Genomic DNA, 25,510 nt, shown 5'->3' with positions numbered 1-25,510 from the left:
CTGGTCTCCACAGTCTCCAGACCTGAACCCAATCGAGATGGTTTGGGTTGAGCTGGACCGCAGAGTGAAGGCAAAAGGGCCAACAAGTGCTAAGCATCTCTGGGATCTCCTTCAAGACTGTTGGAAAACTATTTCTGGTGACTACCTCTTGAAGGTCATCAAGAGAATGCCAAGAGTGTGCAAAGTAGTAATGAAAGCAAAAGGTGGCTACTTTGAAGAAACTAGAATATAAGACATATTTTCAGTTGCTTCACGCCTTTTTACGTATTTCATTCTACATGTTTTAATTCATAGTTTTGATGCCTTCAATGTGAATCTACAATTTTCAGAGTCCTGAAAATAAAGAAAACTCTTTGAATGAGAAGGTGTGTCCAAACGTTTGGTCTGTACTGTATATATATATATATATATATATATATATATATATATATATATATATATATATATATATATATATATATATATATATACACGTCCTAGGTCATGGAGAGGTTAAGAAAATCATTACTCTTGGCACCACACAGTCTTGTGTGAATGGCACTTGGGCTGGTGAGAGCAATGGCAGCCTACATGCACTGATTGATCTATGTCTGATCATTCAGTACTCATAGTTTAGGACAGTTTACATTTTTAAACAGGCCATTAAAAACCACTGTTCCATAAATGTTTGAAGATAGGCCAGATAGATGCATCAATACAGATTCCTATTCGCATATGTGTTTAGTCCTTTTTTGTGCACAAAGTTGTCTGTATCCTTTAAATTAGGTGATATATAAATGAACCAGGGATTGCAAACCACTGGCTTGTAGAGGACACTGCTGGACATTTCTTTTCAATTTTTCCTATCCACAAGTGCTCCTATATATTGTATATTTGTGATGGACGTCAATGTTTCCAGTGGCTTACATCATGTATAAATTATTCTAGAGGACTTGCTCTCCTTACTTGTATCCACTGCATAGTTCTATAAAAAGAAAAAATATACAGAACAATGTTAAATTGCATGTAGCTGTCAGGTATAGTGAGAGTCCGACTCCGCTTAACAGCAGTGTTTTACCTTTATGAGTCTCCAAGCAACATGTAACTGCAAATAATTGGTGACAGGCAACAGAGAAGTGAAAAATTTAGGTAAGAAGAGAAAAATTATAAGCTCAACCTAGTGGCCTCACTTCATAAACTATTATTCACTTCTTGGAGGTCTTCTGTCTTAGTTGATAATTAAATTGTATTACAATTTGTATTTGAAAATGGTATAACATATATAATAATTTTCAGTACATATTAACAATTTGAATATAGTGTCAATGAAAAATAATAAAATCAGTTTTCTTCTTGGCAGATAACTGTACCAGAAGCTCAAAAGGACATGTGATATTTTCAGATTTTGCAGCAGATGATCATGGTATCACTTCAAATACTTGCGATGAACATTTTATTATTCCAGGTATATCTCCAGCCCATCTCAGAAGAAATATATCATCTGATCCTTTTCAACAGTTCCTTTCATTTGCTTCATCAAAGACCAGTATGCAAAACAAGAGTTACACAAGTGATGTTGAACATGAAATATCTCATATAGGGGAGCAGCCAATTTCGTGTTCAACATTTGAGAATTATTACAATATTAAATCTAGACTTTTTGCACATCAGAGAATTCACAAAGGAGAAAAAACATTTTTGTGTTTAGAGTGTGGAAAATATTTTAGTGTAAAATCAAATCTTGTTAGACACCAGAGAATTCATACAGGGGAAAAGCCTTTTTCATGTCCAGAATGTGGGAAACGTTTTAATGTGAAACCAGATCTTGTTAAACATCGGAGAACTCACACAGGGGAGAAACCATATTCATGTTCAGATTGTGGGAGATGTTTTAATGATAAATCAAATCTTGTGAAACATGAGAGAACTCACACAGGGGAGAAGCCATTTTCATGTTTAGAATGTGGGAAATGTTTTAGCCAGAAAAGAAATCTACATACACATCAGAGAATTCACATAGGGGAGAAGCCATTTTCATGTTCAGAATGTGGGAAATGTTTTAATATTAAAGCAGGTCTTGTTAAACATCAGAAAACTCACAAAGGGGAAAAGCCGTTTTCATGTTCAGAATGTGGGAAATGTTTTACTCAGAAAAGAAATCTTCTTTTACATCAGAGCATTCACACAGGGGAGAAGCCATTTTCATGTTCAGAATGTGGGAAATGTTATAATTTGAAATCAGGTCTTGTTAAACATCAAAGAACTCACAAAGGGGAGAAGCCGTTTTCATGTTCAGAATGTGGGAAATGCTTTAGTCAGAAAAAAAATCTTCTCACACATCAGAGAACTCACACAGGGTAGTAGCCATTTTCATTTTCTAATTTTCTTACTGACATCATAAACAAGTAAAAATACAATTCATATTAAAGTCATGTCTACAAAGCGAAAGGAAAACAATTTATAATACAAAATTATTAGAAAATGTATGCAATTACCAATAACCTTGTCATTGAAAAGTAATTAATATCCAAGTAACAAACATCTATACATGATTCAACATTTAAATTGCACCATCAAGAAGGACAAGCTGTTCGTTTCTGCAAATCTAGGAAGTAGCAGGTGTCACTAAGATCTGAAAATGATCAAACATTCAAGCACCAACCTCCAATCAAGTAAAATTTAAAACATTTTTTAGCCACATGAAACTTCAAAAATGTGATCGTCTTATAGGATGATTGTGTAATCCCTCATTTTCAACCTACCAGTTATCACCACTTGTCACAAACTGAGAGGGACAGAATCCTTGAACTGAGAGAACTTGGTTTATCATTGTGGCAGACCGCTCATTAGCCAAGGTTTCAGCACGATTCAACACTTCAAACCTCAATGGTTAGGAGATCAATAACGAATTGAAATGACAACAAAAGATGCAAAGAAGCTAACCTCTGCATCCGATTGTCAGATTAGAAGAATTGCACTAGTGAATCATTCTGTACTGCAAGTGAAATGGGACATCACATACCAAATGTTAGGCGTCAATCAGTGTTCTATGTCTACGTAAACCATCATAAAGCGCTTACATTATATTGTGCTATGAGCCGAAGTCCAGTTACAGGTATTCCATAGATCTCACTCCAGTAGATCAAGATGCAATATGGCAATGAATGCTCTAATGGAGTTCTGTCTTATTCAACCAAATTGTTGTCAGACAGTGTCTGGCTCAAAACTAGACAAGTGTCAGCAGGACTACTTGTGAAGCTGTTCACACAGTAGAGTTAGAAATTCCACATGATACTGCTTCTGAGTTGCATGGACAGGCTCGGTCGTCAACCAGCAGTGCTCTTGTTAGTAATCTGGCTTGTAGGAGTTAATTTCTGCTAGTCTGTGGATTTCTGCTTGAGTCACATGTTGCAGGAGACCAATCATGGCCACCTCTTCCCCATTTAAGATGGTGGAGCCTGGTCTCCCATGCCAATGATTGCTTATGCGATTTCGGTCCTTGTGGTTGTTTTGATAACCTGTTGCTGGTGAACTTCTGTGTTGTTTACTGTGTTGTGGAAATACTTTTGTTGGCTGATTATTTCCTCCTTTCATTTAGTTTTCTCCTGATAACGTATTGTCTATACCTCTGTGAGTAATTGCTGTGAGTTTGAATTTAGTTTTTTTCCCCCGTTCCGGCCCTCCCCTGGGTGGAGGGAGGGGGGGTCATTAGACAACGGTTATTCAAGAGCTTGGGGTAAGAAAGGCAGCCCAAACATCATCACCCTGAGGCGTATCTTTGGGATCAGTGTCAGCGAGGGATCCCCTAGCCAGAGGGCCAGTTCAGGCTCCCCTTTTCATAATGATCTCATCGTACAATATGACAATTGATAGCCAGAGATTTGTCTGACGACCAAGTGGGCAGTGCCATGGAGAGGGAATGTCACACTGGTGCTACTCTTGAGTTTATGGCATGGAGTGTCTTAACGTATGGTAGCAGGACCCCTGTAGTCTTCTTTTAAGGTACACAAACACCTTGGCATTACATTGATATTGTGGTTGAACCAGTGATGCTGTGATTTTACTATAGTGTCCATGAAGCCATTTTTTCAATATGACAATGTCAAGCTGCATGTTGCTTGTGCTACTTTGAACAGCCCAAACATGGCACCATGGCTGGTATCGTCTCCGGACTTGTCTTCCATCAAGCACATATGGGTCATCATTGGTTGGCAATTGCAGAGGTAGCTGCCAGCAGCAGATCTTGATGATTTGCATCATCAAATGCATTCAGCTTTCCAAAACATCTCTCTGATAACCATTAACCTTAAATAAGTTGCGTTAGGTCCATTGAACTACAAACGAGTTTGTTTTAGTTATATTTCCACTAATATGGAAGGTAGGTTAGCCGTCCATTTCCGTAACTTCCTAACTATAATTGTTTACATTAATTATTAGTTAATTACTTATTAATAATGACTTGTTTTTTCATAGTGCATAAGTAGGTGTTAATATTTTGTTGATTACCACAAATTTAATATTATCAATTAGCTAAGATGTTGTATCTTAAGTTCCTAAATAAAATATTTTTTTTAATACGTGTTGGGTTTTTTTCAATATGACAACTGGGATCCCATGAACTCCATGGGACTAATAGTGTAAGTATTTTGGCATGAGTAACTGAAGGTGATAGCATGTCAAAGCATTTAAGTGTGTGTATTTCTGCACATGGTGTTCATAATCAATACTGAGTAAACCGAGAGGTTTTGAAAATGTTGTTTTCTTTTCTTATCATTCATTTCATTAACATGTCTATTGATACTACTCAGTTAAATAATTCCATGATAACCTTTTCTTCTTGGTATTAAGTAGTATGAATATTAATACAATGCAAAAAATAAACTTTTTTGATGGAAAAGTAAAAACATACACAAACCAAATTTCTAGTTACCACTAAATAATTAAAAAAAAATATATCAATGTTTGGTATTGCTGTAATCATACTATCCTGGAGGGTCATACCGTATTTTTCGGACTATAAGACGCACTTTTTTTCCCCCAAATGTTGTTGAAAAGTGGGGGGTGCGTCTTATAGTCTGAATATTAGGCATGGCTGTGGGGAATGAGCGTGCTGCAGTGGAACAGGTCATCGGCGGCACGAGCAGGCTGTAGCAGTGCCTGCCGTGACCACGTGGGCCCGCTCATTTCATGTGCATGCATCCTCCCACACATGAGTGCTGAAGCCAGCACTGAGAGGTGGGCGGGATGATGGGCGGGGATGTGCGCATAATTAGCAGCCGGCCCGCGTGATCACCCCTGGCAACTACAGCCTGGAGTGATCAAGTGCGGTATCATCATCAGTGCGGGGGGGCAGTGAATAAGTACGGTATACTCACTGGCCACTGATCCCTGTAGCATAGCGATGTCCTCCTGTCTGCTGGCTAGCTGATCTGTGTAGAGAGCGGTGAGCACAGGGATGACGTCATCCCTGTGCACACCGCTCTCCACACACATCAGGGGGCCGGCAGACAGGAGGACATCGCAATGCTGCAGGGGAATGGTGACCGGCTCCACACAGGTCAGCGGCGCTGCTGCTGACACAGAGAGGAAGATGATCGATGCTGCTGGAGTGAAGAAAGGTGAGCATAAACGTTTATTTTTTTCTGTGCAATAGGATGCAGGCCATATACCAGGATGGGGGTATATAGCAGGATGGGGGTATATGAGCAGGATGGAGGTATATAGCAGGATGGGAGTATTTATCAGGATGATGGTATATAGCAGGATGGGGGTATTTATCAGGATGGGGTATATAGCAGGATGGAGGTATATAGCAGGATGGAGGTATATAACAGGATGGAGGTATATAACAGGATGGGGTATATAGCAGGATGGGGCTATACCAGAATGAGGGACATATATACAAGGATGGGGATCATATACAAGGCAGGAGGATCATTACCAGGATGGGGTACCTTAGTAGAGAATTTGGGGACATTACCCCCATAATAGTGTCAGCAGCAGATCCTCGCCCCATAGCAGTGTGTCATGACCACATTTTTTGCTTAAAATTTTATTTTCCTCCTCTAAAACCAGGGTGCGTTTTATGGCCCGGTGCGTCTTATAGTCCGAAAAATATGGTATTTCGATTTTTTTTTGTATATATATATATGTATATGTATAATGAATGCTGTAAAAACAATTTTACTACAACTCATCGATGCGAAAAACAATCCTTCATATGGCTGTATTATGGGTAAAACGTTATGGCCCTTAGAAGAAGGAAAAAACAAACAAAACAACATAGCGGGGAAAAAAAATTACCCAGTCCTTAAAGGGTTAAACCTGTTCCTAAAATTATCCTTGTTGGGGGCAGATGTTTGCCGTGTGTTCATGCACATGCCATTTGACAAGTGGTAGTCCAAAAATTATCAATTTTTCTGGGAATATCAACAGGTTTGTTGTTTGCAAACTGAAATAGCAATTGCTTGACTATTTTTAGCCAACAAAAAAATTATCCCTTTATGTGGAGTAACAACAACAATTTTGTTATTTGTTCATAAAGTGAATAAGCAATGGAGAGGCACCAGGGTCCTGATAGTATTGCCAATCAAAAAGCACCAGGACAGGGGCCATACAGCATATAGCTCATTTCAGCTGACCTGTAATAATATTATATATCTTATATTTTGTTTTAGCAGCAGTAAGGTTCACAACAAATAGTTAAATAAAACATGTATTTCGATTACGGTAAGTGAAACAAGTGAACCCATGGCTTATCTCAACCATGACAACAAACTTTAAATTCATTTTGGCTAACATGTTAACATTTTTACAATAAACATTTCTCGCCCACTGCAAAATGACAGAATGGCCTGTATAGAAACAGTGTCTTATAGTATCGAAATATTTGTGTTCACGATACTCGTAAAGAGTACTGTGTACTACTCGCGTATTCGTTCCGAATAGCTAGTACAAAGCAAGTCAATGGGATATGCAAGTATTTTCCACTGATCGGGAAATGCAAGTAATATTCCAGCAGAAAATTACTCGCATTTCCCATTGACTTGCATTGTACTCACTATTCGGAACAAATACGCGAGTATTACACAGTACTCGTTCCGAGTATAGCAAGCACAAATATTTCGATACTTGCTGAACTCTAGTATTTCCTGCAAAACCACAGTGTACAACGTGGACAGGCAGCAGATGTTTGGCTATGTAGGATTAATAGTAGTAGGTTCTGCAGCACAGTACAGACTGAATATGACGGACAAGCAAGAGCTGCCCGGCTGTGTGGCAGCATAACAGTACAGAACATAAGTGACAAGCAGATAAATAATACGAACAATCTAATCATTACCATCAACTATAGGTGATCATTTTTCCACAAATACAAGATTTTTCACACTTGTGGAGTACAGTCTGATCCACTTTGCTGTGATAGAACCATCTGCCGTGCAACATTCCTTTTCTGACCGTACACTGGAGGCTACATAAGAAAGTACCCAATGGCAAACTGGGCTAGTTCTTGCCAGTGGTAAATTATGGTGACTAGGGATGAGCGATCCCGAATTGTTAAGTTCTGAAATCTGAATAGGCACTTCTAACAGAAGTACATGGTCGAGTTCGGAGTTGAGATGCTGTTTGAATGCTGAATAAAGTTTGTTGAAAGGCTGCAGCCAATCAACAAGCACTTCTACAGCCATCAAAACCATGGCAAATACTGGCATGGCTGTGATTGGCCTGCACATCGCGTAACCCGGCCTGTATAACCCCCGCATCATGGGTGGCACCACCATTTTGTTCTGACTTGAGTAGGGACAGGACACTGCTCGAGTGAGGGACAGTGTTAGGTTATTCCTCTCTGCATAGTCATAAAACAAGCTCTGTGTGGCCACTCTGCACCAGACTCTGGGGGGGTACTCTTAAAAATTGGACTGTGGTAGCACTCTTTAAACAGGCTTTGTGTGGCCACTCTGCACCAGGCTCTGTGGGGGTATGTTTGAAAAAGGGTCTGGTCTGTGGGTGTACTCTTAAAAAAGGCTCTATGTGGCCACTCTGCACCAGGTTCTATGGGAGTATACTTGAAAAAGGGTCTGTGGGGGTACTCTTAAAAAAAGGGTCTGTGTGGCCACTGCACCAGGCTCTGTGAGGGTACTCTTAAAAAACATTCTGTGGCCGGAATTCTAATAAAGGCTCTGTGGGGGTACTCTTAAAAAGGGTTTGTGGGGGAATTTTAATAAAGGGTGTGTGTGGCCACTCTGCACCAGCCTCTCTGAAAGTACTCTTAAAAAGGGTCTGAGGGTAGAATTTTAATAAAGGCTCTCTGGGGGTACACTTAAAAAGGGTCTATGGGGTGAATTTTAATAATGTCTCTGTGGGGGTACTTTTAGAAATAGGGTCTGTGAGGTTACTTGTCACGATATTACTGCATGATAGCCAGGGACAGGGGGCTTTTATACTGTCCCTCATGCTGGGGAAACCATAGGTCATCCCTACCCTTAGGGTTACCCGTAACAGTGGAGATACATGACCTTACCTAACTATTCTCCTGACCAGAACTGTCCCACCCAACTCCCCCCCCAGGGAAGGAAGGGGCAGGAGTGTGATGGCAACACAGATTAAGACAGGGAAAAAAACAAAACTCAAACAATCTGCAAACTCACAGGAACAAACAGTATGAGACTAAGGATCAAAGCAGGAGCATTAAGATAGCAACAAAACAAAAGGACAACAAAGGTTAACACCCCAACCACTAACAGCACTACAACCACCAGTAAGTTTGTGTCATACCACCTCTCCAGACCAGTATAAACTCTAGCTATAGCTGGTATTAATGGAAGTGTCCAGCTAGCATATAGAGGAGGGAAATGTGACTGACTCCCCAACAGCATGTGATCAAAGGAGATTAAAATGCAACCCAGCAGGGATTAATTTGCTAACCTATCTGTGTACCTAGAGTATTTGTACAGCCTAAAGGCTACTTTACACACTGCGATATCGGTCCCGATATCGCTAGTGTGGGTACCCGCCCCCATCTGTTGCGCGACACGGGCAAATCGCTGCCCGTGTCGCACAACAGCCGTCACACATACATACCTGTCCGGCGACGTCGCTGTGACGGGCGAACCGCCTCCTTTCTAAGGGGGCGGTCCGTGCGGCGTCACAGCGACGTCACTGAACCGCCGCTCAATAGCAGCGGAGGGGCGGAGCTGAGCGGGACGTAACCACCCGCCCACCTCCTTCCTTCCTCATAGCGGCCGGGAGGCAGGTAAGGGGAGCTTCCTCGTTCCTGCGGCGTCACACGCAGCGATGTGTGCTGCCGCAGGAACGAGGAACAACCTCGTTACTGCTGCAGTAACGAGATTTGAGAATGGACCCCCATGTCGCCGATTAGCGATTTTGCACGTTTTTGCAACGATGCAAAATCGCTTATCGGTGTCACACGCAACGGCATCGCTAATGCGGCCGGATGTGCGTCACGAATTCCGTGACCCCAACGACTCCGCATTAGCGATGTCGCAGCGTGTAAAGCCCGCTTAAGCCACACGACATGAAAATTGGACCGAGTGGAATGCGATAAAACATCGCATTCCACTCGGACCAATATTAATCTATGTCCCAGCACCCATGAACAATTATTTTCTCGGCCTTAAACGGACCGAGAAAACAATCGCAGCATGCTGCGACTGTAATGTGAGACCCTTTCTCTCGCACCCATTCAAGTGTATGGGACGAGAGAAAGATCGCACTGCACTCGCGGTACACCGGTGTACTGCGAGTTCAGTGTGAGAATGTCAATAGCCGGCTACGGAGGAGAGAGGGAGATAAATCGCTCCCCTCTGCAGCGCTGGCCTGCCAATCTCAGTGCCAGACCGTCGCCCGCAGCTGAGGTCCGATTGCATGATTGGACCTTAGTCGCTGGGACACCCTCATGACACTCGGCTCCCGCTGTGCTGCCAGCGTGAGCCGAGTGTCATGCGAGGATCGCACTAGTGCACTGTGTGGCCCCGGCCTACCTCCAAGTCTGTGAATTGACGCCCCAATCTTCCTGAGCTGATCACAGTCATCAGAAAAGTTAGCAGTCAGGGTGCCAGAATCTGTACCACAAACAAAATTACTTTGTCCAGCTCACCTGCTTCTTGCCGGAGACCGCTTATCCAGGACCATGCACGGAAAGGAAGGTAGCAGAACTCATTTCATGGTTAGAAAAAATTCCAGCAAACAAGTCCATGGAAAAATCTTCATTAAAAATTCATTTTTTATTTGTCAATACTTGTAAAACAGTCCATGTTATCACAACTGCCCCACTAGAGGACGCGTTTCGAACGACCAAGTTCTTAATCCGTCTCTACATGGACTGTTTTACAAGTATTGACAAATAAAAAATGAATTTTTAATGAAGATCATGATTCGGGCCGGTTTTTCCGGTCCCCGTTCACCTGATGACCGGTATACACCGTATACCGATCATCAAGTTATAGTAAATGACCGCGCCGGTAAAAAATGATTTATCTCCCATCTGGCATGATCAAACATGTCAGATGGGAGATAAATCTCTTTCTCGGTTCCCTCCGGTCCCCCGGTGTCCCCAAAGGGCCCCCCCCGACCCCCAACCCCCTCCCGAAAATCCAAGATGGCCGCGCGCACCGCCGAGCACAGCAGCGCGCCGGTCACATTCACACTGTTCCTATGGTTTCTGTTGTATGTGCCATAACACATGTGACAGAAACCTGCTCCCTAGGCCCTGCCGGGTCCCCCCCTATCCCCCCCGGTGTTCCCCGGTGTCATACATACCTGTCGGAGCGCTGATCCCCCACGGCCCCCTCCTCCGGCTCCTTCACAGCAGACGCCGGTCACATGTGCAGAGCGCAGCTGTCAGCTTCCTGTGTTCAGGACGCTGGCTGCTGCTGCTGCTGCTGCTCGGCACGCTGCAGCTGTGACCCAGGGAGGGTGGGTGCAGATTCTTTGCACCCACTCTCCTCAAATGGAGGGTCTGCACACCTAGAAAATGGGGGATACGTTCCCTGAACGTGTCCCCCATATTCTAGAAGGTCCAGAGTCGACGTGGGACGTCCAAATGGATTACAGCGGATTTTTTTTTCTTTTCTTTTCAATAAATTGGTTAATCAGGGAATGTTTTGGGGAGTGTTTTTTCAAATAATTTTTTTTTTGTTGTCAATTTTTTTTTTATTACTGTCAATTAGTTATGTCGGGTATCTGATAGACGCCGTGACATAATTAATTGCTGGGCTTGATGCCAGGTGACATTACACACCTGGTATCAACCCCATTTATTACCCCGTTTGCCAACGCACCAGGGCGCGGGATGAGCTGGGGCGAAGCGCCAGAATTGGCGCATCTAATGGATGCGCCATTTCTGGGGCGGCTGCGGCCTGCTATTTTTAGGCTGGGAAGAGTCCAATAACCATGGCTCTTCCCATCCTGAGAATACCAGACCCCAGCTGTCAGCTTCACCTTGGCTGGTGATCTAATTTGGGGGGACCCCACGTTTGTTTGTTTTTTTTTAATTATTTATTTATAAATAATTAAAAAAAAAAAAACAGCTTGGGGAGCCCTCCAAATTGATCACCAGACAAGATGAAGCTGTCAGCTGTGGTTGCAGGCTTGCAGCTGTCTGCTTTACCCTAGCTGGCTATCAAAAATAGGGGGGACCCCACGTCATTTATTTTAATTCTTTTTTTTTTCTTTTGGGCTAAATACAAGGCTAGGCACCCTTTAGTGTCACATGAAAGGCACTAAAGGGCGCCAGCTTAGAATCTGCAGAGGGGGGTGGACATTATATATATGTTTGACATCTATCCATTCATCCATTGTAGCATTTTACGCTGTGTGCCCACAATCAGGGTTTGCAGCGTTTTGGGCGCAGAGTGTTTTCCCTGCGTCCATAACGCTGCGTTGTGCAGTAGAAGCACAGTGGAAGGATTTTTAGAAATCCCGTGCCCACTGTGTTTCTTTTCTCTGCAGCATAAACCGACCTGTGGCGCAGCTTCCCGAGCGTCAGCATGTCAATTTATGCTGCGGAGATGAGTGTTTTCTTCAGGTAGAATAGAGCTAAAGTCCACAGCAGCCTGAACCGAAATCGTGGGCATGGGCAGCTGCGTTCTCCCGTGGACAACACTCACATCTCTGCAGGAAGGCTGACACTGTGTACTAGCAACATTTTTGTGAAGTACCTGTGGATTCAAAATGCTTAGTATACTCCTGAATAAAATCCTTGAGGGGTCCAGTTTCCAAAATGAGGTCACTTGGGGGGGGGTTTCTGATGTATAGGTACCCAAGGGGCCCTGCTAATGTGACATGGTGAGCGCAATTTACTTCAACTTTTCCAAAATTCAAATGGTGCTCCTTCCATTCCAATCTCTCCCATTTATCCAAACAAAGGTTTTTGGCCACATGTGGGGTATCCCTGCGCTCACAAGAAATTAGATAACAACCTGTGGGGTACATGTTTTGTTGTTGCCTCTTGAAAAAGTGTGAAATGTGTCGCTAAATCAACATTTTTGTGAAAAAAATGAAAATTTCAATATGGCAGCAACCTAAGCTTATCAAATTCTGTGAAGTATTCGTGGATTCAAAATGCTCAATATACACCTCGATAAAAGCCTTGAGGTGTCTTGTTTCCAGAATGGGGTCACTTGTGGGGGACCTCCACTGTTTAGGCACCTTAGGGGCTTTCCAAATGTGACATAGCGTCCGCTAATTATTCCAGCCAATTGTTCAGTCAAATGGCACTTTTTCCCTTCCGAGCCCTGCTGTGCACCCAAACAGTTGATTTACACCACACATAAGGTATCAGCATACTCAGGAGAAATTGCACAATAAATTTTATGCTGATATTTTTCCATGTACTCTTGTTAAAAAAAAGCTATCTGGTTGAAGTAACAATTTTGTGGTAAAAATATATTTTTTTTATTTTCACAGCTCAACATTATAAACTTTTGTGAAGCACCTGGGGGTTCAGGGTACTCGCCAAACATCTAGATAAATTCCTTGTGGGGTCTATTTTCCAGAATGGGGTCACTTGTGGGGGACCTCCACTGCTTAGGCACCTCAGGGGCTCTCCTAATGCAACATGGCGTCCACTATTGATTCCAGCCAATTTTGCAGTCAAGTTGCACTCCTTCTCTTCCGAGCCCTGCAGTGTGCCCAAACAGTTGATTTCCACCACGTACAAGATATCACCAAACTCAGGAGAAATTGCGCAATAAATTTCATGGTGATTTGTTTCCTGTTACCCTTGTGAAAAAAAAAGCTACCTGGTTGAAGTAACAATTTTGTGGTAAAATTTTATTTTTTTATTTTCATGGCTCAACATTATAAACTTCTGTAAAGCACCTGGAGGTTCAGGGTACTCACCAAACATCTAGATAAATTCCTTGAGGGGCCTAGTTTCCAATATGGGGTGACTTGTGGTGTTTTTTTGCTGTTTACATACCTTAGGGGTCCTCCAAATGCGACATGGTGCCCGCAATCTTTTTCAGCCAAATTTCCTTTCCAAAATTCAAATATTGCTCCTTCCGTTCCAAGCCCTCCCAATTCTCCAAACAAAGATTTCAGACCACAAGTGAGGTATCACCGCGCTCATAAAAAAGTGGGTAACAAACATTGGGGTGAAATTTTTGGAATTACCTCTTGAAAAAGTGAAAAAATTGATGCTAAAGCAACATTTTTGAGAAAAAAATGAAAATTTTCAATGTGACAATGTAACGTTATAAAAATCTGTGAAGTACCTGTGGATCCAAAATGCTCACTATACCCCTAGATAGAAGCCTTGAGAGGTCCACTTTCCAAAATGGCGTCACTTGTGAGGAGTTTCTGCTGTTTAGGTACCTTAGCGGACATCTAAATGCAACATGGTGCCCGCAATCTATTTCAGCCAAATTTGCTTTCCAAAATTCAAATATTGCTGCTCCTGTTCCGAGCCCTCCCATTTGTCCAAACAAAGGTTTCTGACCACATGTGGGGTGTTGGCGCGTTCATAAGAAAGTGGGTAACAAGTTTTGGGGTCCATTTTGTTGTGTTATTTCTTCTAAAAGTGAATAAATTTGGGGTAGAGCAACATTTTAGGTAAAATTTTATTTTTTGCTTTTTTTCATTCCACTTTGCTTTAGTTCCTGTGAAGCACCTGAAGGGTTAATAAACTTTTTGGATGTGGTTTTGAGTACTTTGAGGGGTGCTGTTTTGAGAATGGTGTCACTTTTAGGTATTTTCTGTCACTTAGGCCTCTCGAAGTCACTTCAAATGTGATGTGGTCCCTAAAAAAATGGTTTTGTGAATTTTGTTGAAAAAATGGGAAATTGCAGATGAACTTTGACCCCTTCTAACTTCCTAACCCCAAAACATTTTGTTTCAGAAATTGCGCTAATGTAAAGTAGACATGTGGTAAATGTTATTTATTAACTGTTTTGTGTGACATAACTCTCTGGGTTAAGGCCATAAAAATTAAAAGTTTGAAAATTGCAAAATTTTCAAAATTTTCATCAAATTTCCGATTTTTTCACAAATAAAAGCAAAAAATATCTTTCTAAATTTATAACTATCATGAAGTACAAAATGTCACGAAAAAACAATGTCAGAATCACCGGGATCCGTTGAAGCGTTCCAGAGTTATAACCTCATAAAGTGACACTGGTCAGAATTGCAAAAAATGGCCTGGGCATTAAGGACAAAACTGGCTTTGTCCTTAAGGGGTTAAAAAGGCTCTGTGGGGGAAATTTTAATACAATGTTTGTGTGGCCATTCTCCACCAGGCTCTTTGAGGGTATTCTTAGAAAAAGGTATTTAGGGAAATTTTTAAAAATGGTCTGTGTGGCCACTCTTCACCAGGCAAAGGGGGTACTCTAAAAAAAAAGATCTGTGAGAGGGATTTGATTTTAATAAATGCTTTGTGGGAGGACTTTTAAAAAAGGCTCTGTGGGGGTACGCTTAAAAAAGGATCTGTGTGTCAACTCTCACCTGGTTCTCTGGAGGTACTCTTAAAAAAACGATGTGGGGGGAATTTTAATAAAGGCTCTGTTGAGGTACAATTAAAAAGGATATTTGGGGTACTCTTAAAAAGAGTCTGTGGGAGGAATTTTAATAATGGGTCTGTGTGGTTACAGTTTACCAGGTTCTGTGAGGGTACTCTTAAAAAGGGTCTGTGGGGGAGGGTGATTTTAATTCAGGTTCTGTGGGGGTACTTTTAAAAAAGGGTCTGTGTGGTCATTCTGCACTAGGCTCTATGGGGACACTCTTTTAAAAAAAGGTCTGTGGAGGAATTTTGGTGAAAGTTTTGTGGAGGTACTCTTGAACAAATGAGGTCTGTGTGGCCACTCTGCACCAGGCTCTTGGACAGCGTTCCCACCTGACTGCAGGGGATCAGTAGACGCACAAGGTAGAGGAGAAGGAGAAAATCACCAACGAAGCTGGGGTACCGGCACCACCTCAGAAGGGAGGGTTTTCCAGGCCGAAATTTGGAAAAACTTCCTCAGCATGCCACAACATTCAGCACCATCTGATACGTTCTGTATTAGCAGGAGGCAGTGTTTCAACAATATCATGGAAGAGTATCTGTCCAGACTTCTCCACATACAGAGTGTTGGGTCTGCCCCATTTAACTTCTTGGTCTCCAAACTGGACACCTGGACTGAGCTTACAATTTACACTTTGGAGGTGCTGGCCTACCCTGCAGAAAGTATACTGTCGGAACATGTGTTTAGTATGACAAGTGTGTGATCATAGACAAACGCATCTGCCTGTTCACAGCATCGTAGGCAAGCTCACATTCACAAGCTCACATGTCATGGCTCCAATCTTGGGTTTGAACCTGTGATCTCTGATTGTTGGTTGGTTTCCCTTGGTTGGACCACAGCCTGTTTTGTGTTGTTTCAACTGCTGAAGGATGTTTTTTCTTTCTTTCTTTCCTTTCATTCTTATTCTCTGCCTTCCTGTTTCACTTTTTTTCAGGTGGAGAAGTATACCAGATTCATCACTACTTATAACAATAGCTGGCACAAGGTAAGAGGAATCTTACAGAAATATTGGCCTATTCTTACCTCTGACACACAGACGTCCATGGTGGTGGCTCCACATCCCCTCTTGACAGCTCGCCGAGCACCTAATTTGAGAGACGTCTTGACTCGTAGCCATTTCACCAGACCCTCTACCAAGTTGCTGCGGGGCATCACGTTAAGGGGTTCCTTTCCCTGTGGGGAATGTAGCATATGTGAGTTCATGCACGCAACACGCGATACATTCCAAAACCCACAGGATGCTACTGTTCACCATCTTAGGGCCTACATCAATTGCAAATCTAGAAATGTAATTTATTGCATTATCTGTCCCTGCGAAAAGATTTATGTAGGTCAAACCACACAGGAGCTCCGAAAACGTATTCAGACACATTTTTCAACAATCAATCTGGCGGCATCTGATGCACGAAAAGGTAAACCTCTTACCTCCGTGGCCTCACACTTTTTGGCCAATCATCACGGCAATCCACGTGGGGCCAGAGTCATTGGTCTACAGAAATATTTTGGCAACGCTAGGGGTGGCTCTTGCTCCAGATGGCTTCTTCAAAATGAGTCCCGTTGGATTTATAATTTACATTCGGTAACACCCACGGGGCTCAATGAGGAACTATTATTTACGGGATTTTTAGGCTAACCTCATGTTTATTTATTCTTTTTTTGTAGTTTCCGTGTGATCCTGGTACTACATGATGGCACCATCTCATCTGACTCACATTTTGGGCTCTGGAGGACACACTCATGAATTTGAGAACAACATTGGCTGATTGATCCCTCTTTACTGCGCTCATTTTGATGGACCTTCTTTATTTGGACTTTTTCTGCCTATGCGTCTCAGTAATACATGTCTATGTCCACAACCTTTTTTTTTTTTTTTTTTTTGATGTTTGCCTCATGATTGAACACATTGGGCTCTGCTTCTGTGTGACCTCGTGCCTTTATATAATGCTGATTACTTTGGTACGGCGGATGACCGGTAAATATACACCTCTTTGTAGGTCTACTTGTTACCAGGGTCTCATGTGACAGACTTATCTTTTGCCATCCCATTGCCTGGTTTCCTTTTTCTCCCTCCCCCCCCCCCCCCCCTTCCCCTTCCCCTGCCCTACCTCCCCCTTCCGTCACATTTTCAGTTTGCAAATCAATTCATGAATTTCTGTACGATATCATCATGTCCTTATTTCGGCCATACTTTGCCAGGGGCCATGTTCCACTTACTTATTTAATAGATACATCTGTCTGTTTGCCGCTCGGAGTGCTCTGTGTTCAGATTGTACATGCATTTGCGTGCACGGGTGCACACGTGCATGCGGATGCATGCTCTCTGTTTTATATGCACATGTTGCTATATATATAATTTGTGCTGCTATTAGGATCTACACATAAAATCAGTCCTTTGCTTATTCTGCCACAGAGATCTAGATGCATCCGCATTTATCATTACTAAACGTATCTATTCATGGTTGCCTGTGTGTTTATTTTTATCATGTTGATACTGGTTATATCTTTATTACCTCCTCTATATGTGTCACTACCTCTTATGTGTGATCTCGACTCATTGCCTGGGGGTTTTTTTTTTCTGTGCTGGTGTTGCCACGCTCTGCTATAGTTGCTATGGACGCTAGCTTCCTGTTACAGTGTTCTGCTGCCTCAACATTTTTGTCCACTCTGTCCCACCGTAGTACTTAACTGCATATGCACTACACATGGTGCCGTTCAGCCACACACTTTCTGAGCTCCGGACCTTACAGGTTTGTGCACTTTCCTTAATGACTATGTGTATTTAATATGCCGGTTCTTTGTATACCATTGCACTTGCCCTGAGGAAGCCGCTTAGGCGGCGACACGCGTCGGCCTGCCTGCCCTGGGCATATTTTTGCTTTATTTCAGTGCCTGTCCTTCATTGCCATCATTGGCCATTTGGGGTATTTATCCTTAAACCAGGTGCTTTTGTAGTTCCTTGTCAGCATTAACCCCTTGGTACTTACATGGGTTATACACATTGCACTTTATGATGCAGGTTCAGGGATTGTATTCAGGTTATTTATTTTGTTATTCCTATTCTGAGACCTCCTACTCAGATTCATTTCTTGCGTATTTGTGATTTATGCTTTGTATTATTGTATTTCATTTTTTGCGCAAATTGTGTACCTGTGACCCTCCCTTCGTACTATTATATTTACTATCCCCTTCTTGGAACATTGCATATATCTGGCTGATTTATGTTACTTCTATTGCTCCTGGTTGTCCAGACCTAACATTGTTGGGCATTCAGCATTATATATTGGCACTTTTTCTTTACAGCATTTTTGATTAATCTACTCATGTATGTAATTATTACCGTTATGTGATGCTGTTGTGATTTTTTTGCCCAGGGCACTCCTGCCTCCACCTCTGGCTGTTTGCATGTTTTGCACCTTTTTAAATGTTTTTAAAATTGGTATACAATAAAGGCTATTTTATCTTATACTTTTGGTGTGCATCTGATCCATGTGCGGTTGCTTTTTCTCTCTTGTTGCGTTTTTTTCAGGTGTGTGCACTTTCTCGTTTGGTTTGCCAAATTTTGGGAGGAGCTATTTATACTCATACTTACATGACTCAGTGCTGGCTATATTTCTGGATGGATGGTCGTTTGCAGTCCCAGCTCCTTGGTTAAGGTTTTCTTATTGAGACATTGCTATTGCTATTCCCTGCAGCTTGTTTGTTTGAATCTCTACCCAGTAATCTCCTATTTTGTTTTATATAGGTTTGGGAGGCTTTACATGTATTGTGTTTTACTTTTTTTTTTTTTTATTCCATCATTCCTGTATGACCCTGTACAACCGTGTTTGCGCATTCCTTGCTCTGTGTCTCACCCTTTGCTTGCGTGCACTTCATTTATGTTCATTTCCTACTGCTTCTGAAGATGGCTGGGAGTTTTCTCTTCAGTTTCTCCCATTTATTCTGTGCCTGAATCTACTCCAGATAACTTTACTAGTTTTTGTGCTTAATTGCTGGAATTGCACTTAAGGATGTTTCTGCTTATTCCATTTTGTTCTGTGTTTTGGTTTCTTGTTTGTGAGGATCTGTGTTTCTGCTTTTGTGAGCAGGGCAGTTTCTCCAGCAGGAAAGGGAGCTTGCTCCCTGTTCATGCTTGGATTATTTGCACTTTAGAATATTATTTATTCTGTGATTTTGTTTCTTCCCATTATATCTGCAGTTCTGTTTAAAGTGCCTGGCACAAGAGTACATGATATAGTGGGGGAGAGACTGTGTAGCCTTAGAATTTTTTCTATCAGGAGTTTTGGTATTTTTTGCAGGGTTTTTTGCTGGCTGCAATCCGTTTTCTTTCCTGTCCTGTTGTATCTAGTAAGTCGGGTCTCACCTGCTAATCTATATTTTCTGTGTATTGTGTTTCCTTACATCACCGCCGTTTACATGTTGGGGGCTTGCTATTTCTTTGGGGACTGCTCCAAGGCAAGATAGGATTTCTCATTTCTATCTTTGAGGTGTAGCAAGTTTCTCCGGCAGTGACGAGGGGTCTAGGTGTATTAGGTACATCCCACTGCTACTTCTAGTGTTGTCCGATAGATACAGAAGGGGGATTGCTTAATTTCCAACTACTCTTGTGGTTTTGTATTTTCCTGATTAGTGGGATTTTTGTGATCGTCCACGGTTACCAGTTCATAACAGAATGTATGGCCAAGGGGTATACATGGCGGTCCACCTCTCCTGTTGACGTGGAATTTTTCTTTGTTAAAAAAAGGATGGTATGACTTCCGGGAGGCGGAGCTTTGGAATGGCTGCTTCTTAAGAGAGCTCCCTGTTACAGCCTGAGAAAAGCCCAAATAGAAATCAGCAGAGGGCTTACCGAAAACCAGGCAGTGGGGATATAGCCAGGACAAGGGCTGTGCAGCGTTAGCCCGACTCTCCTGTGTCCCCGGGGGTCCTAGAAGCTCATCACACCGAGCAGCAGCAAGCTCAGCAAACAGGACTGCACACTGTGTTTACCTGTCACACAGAGCTCTGTGGACAGGCCCACCGTCTGAGATACTGTGAGTGAGGAGGGAGCTGAGAGCCCCTGGAGACATTCGGCTGTGAGAGCAGGTCAGGAGATAAACAGGGGGCTGTGAAGGGGGCAGATACATCCCTGCAGGTCTCATCTTAAATGGCTGCTGCACAAGGCCTGTAATCTGCAACAGTAAACAGAGGCAGATAAGCCTGAAGTGCATCACAGCTCAACTTGATTAACCCCTACTTCACCACTTCACCAGCACTGACAGTATAGAAGAGGGTGAAAAACAAAAAGAAGTGGGATCAGTCATCTGGCCTGCCTCCTGCCCTTCTGACTGGTCTTTTTCAAGTAACATCAATACACTCTCATACACAGTGTGGAAATAATTGTGAAACAGCCAAGTTTACCACACAGATGTAATTAAGCTTATGTTATTGTGACGTCACCACAGTCTCTAAAGAAGCTCCATATTTACAGTTCTTACTATGGATACATTTGTGGGTAAGAGCAATGCCACACAACCAAGTAAAGGAATTAGACCGCAAAGACAAAACCAAAATGCACCCCCATCACCAGGGGCTTCCCCTGAGGCAACTACAGACGCACCCCAGGTCACTGCTAAGGCCATCACGGATCTCTTGATGCCGGTGATTGATGGGCGGCTGGCAGCCTTCCAGTCTTCATTAGACGTTATAGTCACCCAAGTTAATGCCCAGGGTTCAAGGCTAACAGATGTGGAGCAGAGGGTCTCTGACATGGAGGACTCTGTAAAGGAAATTTCAGAGATGCTGGAGAGCAGGAATAAGGACATTGCTGTATTGCTGGACAAGGTAGATGATCTTGAGAACAGGTCCAGACGCAATAATTTAAGGTTGGTGGGCATCCCTGAATCGGTTCGGCAAGCTGATCTACTGAAACTCACTTCAGAATGGCTACCAGGAGCTTTGAAATTGGATCTAAAGTCGGGGCCAATTGCTATTGAAAGGGCCCACAGAGTGGGCCCACCTCGAAATGATGGAGAGGTCAGACCCAGACAAGTAATTTTTAAGGTCCTGGACTTCCAAGACAAGATCAGATTGCTGACAGCATTTAGAAAAAATCGCTCACTTACCTACAATAACTCTAAACTGCTTTTGTTCCAAGATTACTCAGCAGCCTTGACAACAAGACGCAAAGCCTTCAATCCAGTATGCAAACTATTGGCGTAAAAAAATATTCGCTTCAGTCTACTGTATCCTGCTGTTCTACGCTTCACTACAGGGGGAAAGAATTGGACTTTTGAAGATCCTAAGTTGGCTTTAAATTACCTTCTTCAGGACAATGGAGCTTCGCCAGCAGTCAACACAGACACTTAAATCGGAGACGTCACTGTGCTACAGTTCTGATGTTCATTCTGTTTTTCCTTTTTTTTTTCAGTGTCAGGATTGCCAGAGAGGCAGGTGACATTGTCATTAGATTAAGGTTTTTGTTTAGATGGGAAGGGGTTAGGGGGCTCTGCGTGCTTACCTTTAGTTTAGCTCTCATATGGGTTGTCGCGTTTACTCGCTGGGATGGACATGGGAACCCAAATAGGTTGTTTATAATTTTACAATTAATTCCTCCTTCTGGAATAGGATAAATGACTAACACAGAGAGCACAAATGTGTCCACGATTAAATCGCTGTATTGGTGCTCCCGGAATGTTAACGGGTTAAACTCTCCTATTAAGAGGAAAAAAGTTTTAAATTATCTACATCGTTTAAATTGCCATATTGTCTTCTTACAGGAAACACACTGGATGAAGGGCAATCACCCATTTCTTCACAGCAGAAAATATGCTGTATGCGCAGAAGCGTCATTTACGAGAAAACAAAGAGGGGTAGCTATATTGATCAATAAGCATATTAGTCATGAAGTTCTGGAGGTTTCAGAAGACCCTATGGGGAGATTATTATTGGTGAAAGTGAAGATAGAGGGCACTATCTACAACTTAGCAAACATATATGCACCAAATATTCCTGATCCACAGTTCAGAGCCAGATTGATCGAAAGTATCACAGGTTGGGATATGACCAGTGGCGTAACTAGAGTTTGATGGGCCCTGGTGCAAACTTTGGACCGGGGCCCCCCTCCATGTACACAACACTTAGGGTACGGGATAATGATGCTGACACTTGACTTTTACCCACAGCACCCAGGTTTCCCATGATCTAAAATCCCTCTATCAGCACCCTGCTTTCCCATGCTCTGTCATACATCTTTCCCTCAGCACCCAGCTTTCCCATATCAGAGCATGGGAAAGCTGGGTGCTGAGAGATGTATAGCAGAGCATGGGAAAGCTGGGTGCTGAGAGATGTATAGCAGAGGATGGGAAAGCTGGGTGCTGAGAGATGTATAGCAGAGCATGGGAAAGCTGGGTGCTGAGAGATGTATAGCAGAGGATGGGAAAGCTGGGTGCTGAGAGATGTATAGCAGAGCATGGGAAAGCTGGGTGCTGAGAGATGTATAGCAGAGCATGGGAAAGCTGGGTGCTGAGAGATGTATAGCAGAGCATGGGAAAGCTGGGTGCTGAGAGATGTATAGCAGAGCATGGGAAAGCTGGGTGCTGAGAGATGTATAGCAGAGCATGGGAAAGAGCCCTTTTCCCTCAGCACAAAACATTCCCATCCCATACTTGTATCTTTTTCCTCCCTCATATATAGTTCTCCAAATACTATAATGGCCCCCACATAGCCTTCCATATAGTATAAAGGGTCCCACATAACCCTTTATATATTAGAATGCACCCCCATAGTCCTCCATGTATTATAATGCATTTCCCTTCCCATAGTTCTCCATATTTTATACTGCACCACAGTCCCCCATGCTTTATAATGCACCCCCACAGACCATGTGTAAGGTAGCCTCCATAGTCCTCCATATATTATAATGTAGCCCCCATAGTCCTATATGTATTATAATGCAGCCCCATAGACCTCCATGTATAATGCGCTGCTATAGTCTATGTATAAGGTGTCCTTCATGTTTATTATGCAGTCCCATAGACCTCCATGTATCATGCAGCCAGCACCCCCAGGCCTCCATGTATTATGCAGCCAGTCCCACCAGGGCCTCCATGTGTCATGCAGCCAGCCCCACCCGGTGTCATGCAGCCAGCCCCACCAGGGCCTCCATGTGTAATGCAGCCAGCTTCCCCCGGGCCTATATGTGTCATGCAGCCAGCCCCCCCAGGGCCTCTATGCGTCATGCAGCCAGCCCCCCCAGGGCCTCTATGCGTCATGCAGCCAGCCCCCCCCCAGGGCCTCTATGTGTCATGCAGCCAGCCCCCCCAGGGTCTCCATGTGTCATGCAGCCAGCCCCCCCAGGGCCTCCATGTGTCATGCAGCCAGCTTCCCCAGGACCTCCATGTGTCATGCAGCCGGCCCCCCCAGGGCCTCCATGTGTCATGCAGCCAGCCCCCCCAGGGCCTCCATGTGTCATGCAGCCAGCCCCCCCAGGTGTCATGCAGCCAGCCCCCCCAGGGCCTCCATGTGTCATGCAGCCAGCCCCCCCTAGGGCCTCCATGTGTCATGCAGCCAGCACCCCCAGGGCCTCCCTGTGTCATGCAGCCAGCCCCCAGGGCCTCCATGTGTCATGCAGCCAGCCCCCCCAGGGCCTCCATGTGTCATGCAGCCAGCCCCCCCAGGGCCTCCATGTGTCATGCAGCCAGCCCCCAGGACCTCCATGTGTCATGCAGCCAGCCCCCCCAGGGCCTCCATGTGTCATGCAGCCAGCCCCCCCAGGGCCTCCATGTGTCATGCAGCCAGCCCCCCCAGGGCCTCCATGTGTCATGCAGCCAGCCCCCCCTAGGGCCTCCATGTGTCATGCAGCCAGCCCCCCCAGGGCCTCCCTGTGTCATGCAGTCAGCCCCCAGGGCCTCCATGTGTCATGCAGCCAGCCCCCCCAGGGCCTCCATGTGTCATGCAGCCAGCCCCCCCAGGGCCTCCATGTGTCATGCAGCCAGCCCCCAGGACCTCCATGTGTCATGCAGCCAGCCCCTCCAGGGCCTCCATGTGTCATACAGCCAGCCCCCCCAGGGCCTCCATGTGTCATGCAGCCAGCCCCCCCCAGGTGTCATGCAGCCAGCCCCCCCAGGGCCTCCATATGTCATGCAGCCAGCCCCCCCTAGGGCCTCCATGTGTCATGCAGCCAGCACCCCCAGGGCCTCCCTGTGTCATGCAGCCAGCCCCCAGGGCCTCCATGTGTCATGCAGCCAGCCCCCCCAGGGCCTCCATGTGTCATGCAGCCAGCCCCCCCAGGGCCTCCATGTGTCATGCAGCCAGCCCCCAGGACCTCCATGTGTCATGCAGCCAGCCCCCCCAGGGCCTCCATGTGTCATGCAGCCAGCCCCCCCAAGGGCCTCCATGTGTCATGCAGCCAGCCCCCCCCAGGTGTCATGCAGCCAGCCCCCCCAGGGCCTCCATGTGTCATGCAGCCAGCCCCCCCTAGGGCCTCCATGTGTCATGCAGCCAGCCCCCCCAGGGCCTCCCTGTGTCATGCAGCCAGCCCCCAGGGCCTCCATGTGTCATGCAGCCAGCCCCCCCAGGGCCTCCATGTGTCATGCAGCCAGCCCCCCCAGGGCCTTCATGTGTCATGCAGCCAGCCCCCAGGACCTCCATGTGTCATGCAGCCAGCCCCTCCAGGGCCTCCATGTGTCATACAGCCAGCCCCCCCAGGGCCTCCATGTGTCATGCAGCCAGCCCCCCCCAGGTGTCATGCAGCCAGCCCCCCCAGGGCCTCCATGTGTCATGCAGCCAGCCCCCCCAGGGCCTCCATGTGTCATGCAGCCAGCCCCCCCCCAGGGCCTCCCTGTGTCATGCAGCCAGCCCCCCCAGGTGTCATGCAGCCAGCCCCCCCAGGGCCTCCATGTGTCATGTAGCCAGCCCCTCCAGGGCCTCCATGTGTCATACAGCCAGCCCCCCCAGGGCCTCCATGTGTCATGCAGCCAGCCCCCCCAGGTGTCATGCAGCCAGCCCCCCCAGGGCCTCCATGTGTCATGCAGCCAGCCCCTCCAGGGCCTCCATGTGTCATACAGCCAGCCCCCCCAGGGCCTCCATGTGTCATGCAGCCAGCCCCCCCAGGGCCTCCATGTGTCATGCAGCCAGCCCCCCCAGGGCCTCCATGTGTCATGCAGCCAGCCCCCCCAGGGCCTCCATGTGTCATGCAGCCAGCCCCCCCAGGGCCTCCATGTGTCATGCAGCCAGCCCCCCCAGGGCCTCCATGTGTCATGCAGCCAGCCCCCCCAGGGCCTCCATGTGTCATGCAGCCAGCCCCCAGGGCTTCTATGTGTAATGCAGCCTGCCAGCCAGCCCCACCAGGGCCTCCATGTATCATGCAGGCAGCTTCCCCGGGCCTATATGTGTCATGCAGCCAGCAAAATAAAAAAACAAGTACCTCTCAGCTCCTTCTGACCCCTGCGACTGCGGTAGTTATGCCCCTGCCCCCATATGTCACACACCATGCTCCCTATACAGCCTGCACCCCCATATCACACACACACACACAC

At 45.1% G+C, this 25,510-nt stretch overlaps 2 protein-coding genes across 2 annotated transcripts in view; both read left to right on the top strand.

The window, feature by feature from the left end:
- Nucleotides 1-4,554, top strand: part of LOC142312873 (uncharacterized) — a 346,266-nt gene extending 341,712 nt beyond the window's left edge. Inside the window, exon 30 of the mRNA XM_075351858.1 lies at nt 1,340-4,554. Within this exon, the coding sequence (XP_075207973.1) occupies nt 1,340-2,340 (1,001 nt within the window). The 3' untranslated portion in view covers nt 2,341-4,554. The remainder of the gene's footprint in view (nt 1-1,339) is intronic.
- Nucleotides 4,555-17,692: 13,138 nt separating this feature from the next.
- Nucleotides 17,693-25,510, top strand: part of LOC142312056 (oocyte zinc finger protein XlCOF8.4-like) — a 30,407-nt gene continuing 22,589 nt past the window's right edge. The window contains exon 1 of the mRNA XM_075350935.1: nt 17,693-17,743. The gene's annotated coding sequence lies outside the window, so the exon portion shown is untranslated. The remainder of the gene's footprint in view (nt 17,744-25,510) is intronic.

The sequence above is a fragment of the Anomaloglossus baeobatrachus genome, chromosome 5 (assembly GCF_048569485.1).
Source record: "Anomaloglossus baeobatrachus isolate aAnoBae1 chromosome 5, aAnoBae1.hap1, whole genome shotgun sequence".
Taxonomy (NCBI): Eukaryota; Metazoa; Chordata; class Amphibia; order Anura; family Aromobatidae; genus Anomaloglossus; species Anomaloglossus baeobatrachus.
The sequence above is the reverse complement of the archived record's forward strand: the minus strand, read 5'-3'. Positions and strand labels throughout refer to the sequence as shown.